Source organism: Chaetura pelagica, unplaced genomic scaffold (assembly GCF_000747805.2).
Source record: "Chaetura pelagica isolate M959 unplaced genomic scaffold, ChaPel_1.0 scaffold112, whole genome shotgun sequence".
NCBI classification, from domain to species: Eukaryota; Metazoa; Chordata; class Aves; order Apodiformes; family Apodidae; genus Chaetura; species Chaetura pelagica.
In genome coordinates, this window is record NW_009952798.1 from 3225084 (window position 1) to 3232226 (window position 7143).

At 54.6% G+C, this 7143-nt stretch overlaps 2 protein-coding genes across 2 annotated transcripts in view; one reads left to right on the forward strand and one right to left on the reverse strand.

Annotated features, from left to right (window-relative positions):
* CDH23 (cadherin-related 23) overlaps positions 1 to 7143 on the reverse strand; it is a 188905-nt gene that overhangs the window by 20679 nt on the left and 161083 nt on the right. The window lies entirely within an intron of this gene.
* The window catches only part of LOC104386290 (chromosome unknown open reading frame, human C10orf54), a 12618-nt gene that overhangs the window by 1431 nt on the left and 4044 nt on the right, over positions 1 to 7143 (forward strand). Inside the window, exons 2-5 of the mRNA XM_009994874.1 lie at positions 4210 to 4656; positions 5296 to 5343; positions 5651 to 6097; positions 6777 to 6824. Coding sequence (XP_009993176.1) covers positions 4210 to 4656; positions 5296 to 5343; positions 5651 to 6097; positions 6777 to 6824 — 990 coding nt within the window. The remainder of the gene's footprint in view (positions 1 to 4209; positions 4657 to 5295; positions 5344 to 5650; positions 6098 to 6776; positions 6825 to 7143) is intronic.

Below are 7143 nucleotides of genomic sequence, written 5' to 3' on the forward strand. Positions count from 1 at the left end.
GGGGTCCCAGCCTGGAAAAGCTTCCCCATTCCTACCGGACACTTTGCCCCGGTACTGCCGATCTCCCCCAGCCTCTCACCAGCTCCTGGGGAAAGGAGAGAGGATGTTTGCGACAGCAGGGCTGGGATGCCCTCCCTGTTCTGCTCCCTGGAATTGCTGGGATGTGCCGGGCAGCTCCTCCGGATGGGCCAGGAACGCCGGGGAAGTTTCCTTTCCCCTGAGCGAGCACTTCCCAGCTCTGGAAGCTCCTGGTGGAGGGATGCTCTGGGATGGGGGGGAAGCTCTGGGCCAAAGGGGACCACTTTATGCCTGGCTGCCCCCAGCTCTGCTAGGCAGAGCTTCTGTACCAGGGCTGTGGGGCCAGGCAAATGGGGGTGGTGGTAATTAAAACCACAGCTCGTTTGTGGATGAAAGGCCAGAGAATGAAGCTGGGAAGGACCATGGAAGGATGGGAATCCTATCAGGCTTGGCTTCTCCCTCTGTCTGGGATGCCAAAGTAACAGTTTCCAGGATTTCTGCTGCACGTCCCCAGGAAGAGATGATGTCCCACTGCAGTGGGACAGTGAAGTTGATGTGGATTGGATCCACTTTGCTTCTCATCCAAGCCTCTTGACATCAGGGAGTGACTCCCAGCATCTCCACGGGGCTTTGGATTATTTCTTTGACACATCTGGGATGCTGGAACTGGACATCAAGCCTTCTGCCACCCAACAAGCTTGGACAACGACGTTCAACATGAGCCTGGTGTTGGAGGAACTGAGCTTCATGCAACCGTGTGGCTGCCAAAACCTTCTGAACCCCCCACTAATCTTAGCCAGGCTTTGATGGAGAAGTAGAGCCCTTGGAGACATCTGGCTCCCATCTGGTTTGGGGATGTTGGCAGCAAGGTGGATAGGGAAGCAGCTCCCCTCCACCCAAAGGATGGCAGCTGAGCTGGGCTTTCCAAACTCACATCCCAAGCACCAGCCCAGGTTGTGCTGGAAGAGGAGCAAGGCAGGACCTTCCAGCAGGTGCAGCAGCTCCAGCCTGATCTCCCCACAGCCTGGATGATGGGTATCCATTTTGCTCTTTGGGGTGCAGGAGACACATGAGCACCTGGCATCTTCAGCAAGTTTTTTTTCTTTCCTGCTGCAAGTACTTTTGCCCAAAGCATGGATATCCCTGCACATCCAGGTGATAACTCTGAGAGGATAATGGCTGCACGGTGATGATGGGGCTTGCAGCACTTTCATGGGAAGCTGTTAGGAAGCTTCCAGAAGAGGAATTAAAGCTGGGTTCCTCACTCCAGCACTGGGAGGCAGCTCTCCCTCTGGCAGGTGAGGCCATCCAAAGGCTGCAGCCCTCTCACCCTGGAGTGGAAGGAGGTGACATGATTTGGAAATCACTTCTGGGAGTCACAGGAGTGTTCAACCCAGCATCTGCTTGCCATAGTGGGGGACAAAAGTTAGGAGAAGCAACCAGGAGCAGCTTTTGCTCAGAGACCCAGAATTTGGCCTGAAATCCCGCGTTAATTAAGCAGTTTGTTGGCAGAGCCACAAAGGCTCCTCAGCTTTAGCACTTTTCTTTTCATGTTTGGTTTTCTCTGAATGAGGAGTTCCCAGGTCCCAAGCTAGGCAGAGGTGCCACCACCAGGCTCTGGGCTGTGGACTGGTGAGGAGGAGCCAAAGCCATTGAGGTGCCAAAAAGAAAGAGAGGCACTTCTGGCACCTGCTTGAGACCTCCTCAGTCTTTACCAGATGGTGATGAGGTGACAGCTCTTGGCTTGGACCTCGACAGGGTCAGCTCTCCCCCAGCTCTCTTGGCTGGAGCTGCACAGAGCCAGGCATCTGGCTTGACTTAGGCATTTGCCAGTGCCACTGACTTCAAAGGGAATGGTCTGACTGGGATGGGATGGAGCCAAACCTGTGGGTCTGGGCACAGAAGCAGCCCACATCACCCAGGGAAAATTAAGACCCATGAGCTTTAGTGTAAAGACACTGACAGAAGATGTTGTCTCTGGGCACCATCTGGCATCCAGCATGGCTTTAAAGCCTGCTTACATCTCAGGGAGAGAACACTGACCTCCCTGCTGCTGCTATGGGACACACTGCCCCTTGCCATCTCCCCTGACTGTTTTCTCCTCTGCTTGGTGTTCTTTTGGAAGTTCTCCCCTGCTTGGGAGGAAGAAGGAAAGTTGGTAATGCTGAAAGGCTTCACACACGTGGTACCCCCTGCCCCTCCCCGTGGCCAGGAGCTGCTGCCCAGAGCGTGGGCTGTGCTGCCTTTCCATCCAGATGGTTCCCATCAAGCCCCAGAGGTGGAGGCTGGGTAGTTTAATGCTGCAGAACTTTGAAAACTCTGTGGGGATGAGCGGGACACTCCCGCTTTATGTGAGGGGGGGGCTGGTCGTTTGTGGATAAACAAAGACTCCTGCAGACACTTTTGCAAGGTGTTGGAAGTGCAGCTTCCTGCAATAGAGCCTGGGCTTCCCTTTTTCAGGCTCCCAGGGGACCCCCAATGTGAATGGGGCACTTCCCGTTGCAGCAGGTATGGAGAAACACATCTGAGGTGCCTTTTGTGCTTGGAGTGCTGGCAAGGAGGTGGGGGAACCTGCTTTGCTGCCTGCCAAAACACAGCCAGCCCGGCCAAGCATCCTGCCCCCCGCAGCATCCCAGGATGGGGAGCAGCCAGGGCTTGAAAACAAGTAAAAACAGGGCAAAAACATTCAGCTCAGGCCGTGCAAACCTCCACCCTGGGGATATTCTGCTGCACGTGCTGTGGGGACCAGGCCAAGGTGCCTGCAGGATGCTGGAACTAATTAGTCAGAGTGGTTTGTCAAAGGTCACATCATCCCCAGCTCCGTGTGATTCTTGGGCACCACGAGTTGCAAACTTTCTTGGGGCAGATCTGCTTCCCAAACCCCACAGAGCACCCTCGGGGCGAGTCTGCTGGGGACACAGTAGGGTTGTTTTTACACCATCACCCTGATAATCAGCATAGAGAACCACGGCGGGTGGGAAGGCACAGTTTCGGTTTCACTCTGCAGCAGAGCGCTGTGCTGGGGCGGTGAGGCAGGGACCCTGCCTGCAGGAGGAGGAGGAAGAGGAGGAGGATGCGCTCAGGTGGGGAGCCTGGCTGGATGGCCTGTGGGCAGGCACAGCTCACCCTGCCTGCCACTGACGCCCGCTCGATATAGCAAGTGAAAAACCTCAAGGCGAAACGCTGGCGGAGCTAATGGCACAACAGGATGTTACCAAAATAAGAGAACAGATTGTCCTCGTACCATCTCCTCTGTTGCAAACCAGCCCCAGGAGCCTGTTTCTCTCAGCACTTTGAAGAAAGTGAACCTAGAATCTCCTTATCCTGCAGTTTTGAAGGTGATGTTTGTACGTCTGCAAACAGAAACCAAAGACTTGCCTCTCTCTTTGCTCTTCTCTCTCCCCTCCCACACAGCTTCCCTGGCCCACCCATACCCTCCTCTAGCTTGCTGGGATGGGACCAGTACACTCCACTGCTTCCCTCTGTCCCTCCCAACGTACTCCTGTGCCTCTGCCAGGCCTCCCACTACGCGTCCAGGATTTCTTTCTGAAAACTGTTTTCATTTTCAAGCAGCTCCTCGTGGTTCCCCCTTCTCCTCCCCAGTGGCCCAGCAGGGTGGGACCCACTCCCTCCCTGTTCTCAGGGGGCACAGGCTCCTCCTAGTTATTTTCTTTACATTTTTTTTTTCTCCTTTTGACTTGAAGCTGGCTCAGCAGCATTTGTATTTCCTCATTTGCAGCCTTAGCTTTGCAAAGGGGCAGACCCCCACCTTCCTGCCCCATGCCACCCTCCTCTGCCAGCCCTGAGCAAGCAGCTTTCTCCCCATGGGTATTCAAAGATTATGCTCAGCTCTATTTTTAAAGCATGCCTTTCCTCCAGGACTTATTTCTAGGGTGAAGTTGGGCTTGCAGCCCTGCTGGGAAGTTGCCACAGAGGAAGCAAAGGGCTCACTCTGTGCTTCCCATCTCCCTTCTTTTGGGATACAGGGAGCCCATCAGTTTTTCTTGCCCTAAAGGCACAGGTGAAGGATTTTTTTGCAGGCTGGTGTTGATGCCCTCTGCTTGCTCTCTGCAGTCCCCAGCCATCCCTCTGCCAGCATCAGTGAGAGGGTCTGGGGAAGGATTTGCTATGAGCTCATGGAAAGTCCAGGACTGCAGGTCTGACCCAGCTGCTGTTCCTTCTCCCCGGCAGGAGGACCAGCAGCTTTCCTCATCACCACCCCCTATTCGCTCTGCATCTGCCCTGAGGGCCAGAATGTCACCCTGACCTGCCGGGTCAGTGGTCCCCTTGCTGACCACCACGACCTGCTCTACAAAACCTGGTACTTCAGCAGCAGTGGTGACCAGAGCTGCTCCGACAAGAAGCACATCCGCAACGTCACCGAGAAGGAGCTGCACCACGACCTGGGCAGGCATCATGAGCTGCTGGGCAACAGCACCCAAAAATCCCCCTCTGGGGGCCATCACGGGGTGGAATTTGTTCCCGACCGCCACGGTGCCTTTCATGTCGTGGTGATGAACCTGACACTGCAGGACAGTGGGAATTACTGCTGCTATGCCGTGGAGGCCAAGCGGGAACACGGGAAGCCCCACGCCCTGCAGGTTGCCCATGGCTTTGTGGAGCTGCAGATCCAGCAAGGTGAGGAAGTGGGGGGGAAAAAAGGGGAGCCTTGATCTGTGCTAGGGTGTGGTGGGGCAAGGCAGCAGATCAAGGCTGGTGGGTGTGCTGGTGTTGGAAGCCCACGCTGGGCTGGCAGGAGTTGAAGAGCAGCAGATGTTGAAGGTTTGAATGAGGGCCAGAGAGCACTGGAACATTTCAAAATAATCATAATAATAATAAAAAAAACAAACAACCAGGAGGAATGCCATAAAATCCAGGCTACGTAATTTCACGGATCTTTCTCAACCTCTTTCTGGAAAAGAGGGAAAGAAAAGCTGGCTGGGTGTCCGAGCCCAAGCAAGGGCTGCAGGGAACCTGGGGGCAGCAGCCCAGAGGGAAGAGGATGGAGGGGAAGGCATCTCCTGCCCTTAACTGGCAATGCTAGGAAGGACCCTTCTTCTTTGAGAGTAAAATACAGGCTGCAGGGCCCTACTGCCAGGAGGGGAAAGGGATGCAATGGCAGGAATCTCGCAGTTAGTCTTCCTAGGATTGAACTCTTGTTTTTGGGCTGATTTTCTCAATAGGAGGAAGCAAAGGCAAGCACAGCGAGGAGGTGTGGGAGCCCTGTGGTCCCTGAATGAATCCCCTGAGGTCTAACATGCTTTTTCTTCTTTGCAGGCAGAGGAGGGCTTAAAAACTGCACGTTTCACACTGCCACCAGCAAAGGTAAAGGGGAAAAACCCTCTTTCTATTGCTCTGCTAGTCAGTGTATTTCCCTAGGGATGCACACTTTACTAGAAACACACCAATATCCAGCTACCAGCTCGTGGCTGGGTGTCAGGAGGGTGATTTCTGAGCCTGCCCCATGGGGTGCACCTCACACACGTCCTCAGGCTGAGGAAAGCCTCCTTTGGCCCGTCACCTGGATGTGACTCCTGAAGCCTATGGAGATCATTCACCTCCTGGTTATAAAGCACTTAGAACATGACTGGGGCTTTAGTGGCAGCTAGCCGCTGTTCCTTCTCCCCGGCAGGAGGACCAGCAGCTTTCCTCATCACCACCCCCTATTCGCTCTGCATCTGCCCTGAGGGCCAGAATGTCACCCTGACCTGCCGGGTCAGTGGTCCCCTTGCTGACCACCACGACCTGCTCTACAAAACCTGGTACTTCAGCAGCAGTGGTGACCAGAGCTGCTCCGACAAGAAGCACATCCGCAACGTCACCGAGAAGGAGCTGCACCACGACCTGGGCAGGCATCATGAGCTGCTGGGCAACAGCACCCAAAAATCCCCCTCTGGGGGCCATCACGGGGTGGAATTTGTTCCCGACCGCCACGGTGCCTTTCATGTCGTGGTGATGAACCTGACACTGCAGGACAGTGGGAATTACTGCTGCTATGCTGTGGAGGCCAAGCGGGAACACGGGAAGCCCCACGCCCTGCAGGTTGCCCATGGCTTTGTGGAGCTGCAGATCCAGCAAGGTGAGGAAGTGGGGGGGAAAAAAGGGGAGCCTTGATCTGTGCTAGGGTGTGGTGGGGCAAGGCAGCAGATCAAGGCTGGGGGGGGATGCCAGGGGGTCAGCAGCAGGGCTGGGGGAGGCAGAGTGTGCTGGTGTTGGAAGCCCACGCTGGGCTGGCAGGAGTTGAAGAGCAGCAGATGTTGAAGGTTTGAATGAGGGCCAGAGAGCACTGGAACATTTCAAAATAATCATAATAATAATAAAAAAAACAAACAACCAGGAGGAATGCCATAAAATCCAGGCTACGTAATTTCACGGATCTTTCTCAACCTCTTTCTGGAAAAGAGGGAAAGAAAAGCTGGCTGGGTGTCCGAGCCCAAGCAAGGGCTGCAGGGAACCTGGGGGCAGCAGCCCAGAGGGAAGAGGATGGAGGGGAAGGCATCTCCTGCCCTTAACTGGCAATGCTAGGAAGGACCCTTCTTCTTTGAGAGTAAAATACAGGCTGCAGGGCCCTACTGCCAGGAGGGGAAAGGGATGCAATGGCAGGAATCTCGCAGTTAGTCTTCCTAGGATTGAACTCTTGTTTTTGGGCTGATTTTCTCAATAGGAGGAAGCAAAGGCAAGCACAGCGAGGAGGTGTGGGAGCCCTGTGGTCCCTGAATGAATCCCCTGAGGTCTAACATGCTTTTTCTTCTTTGCAGGCAGAGGAGGGCTTAAAAACTGCACGTTTCACACTGCCACCAGCAAAGGTAAAGGGGAAAAACCCTCTTTCTATTGCTCTGCTAGTCAGTGTATTTCCCTAGGGATGCACACTTTACTAGAAACACACCAATATCCAGCTACCAGCTCGTGGCTGGGTGTCAGGAGGGTGATTTCTGAGCCTGCCCCATGGGGTGCACCTCACACACGTCCTCAGGCTGAGGAAAGCCTCCTTTGGCCCGTCACCTGGATGTGACTCTCCTGAAGCCTATGGAGATCATTCACCTCCTGGTTATAAAGCACTTAGAACATGACTGGGGCTTTAGTGGCAGGTGGCCCCAGAACGGAGGGAGGAGCAGAAAAGAGAAA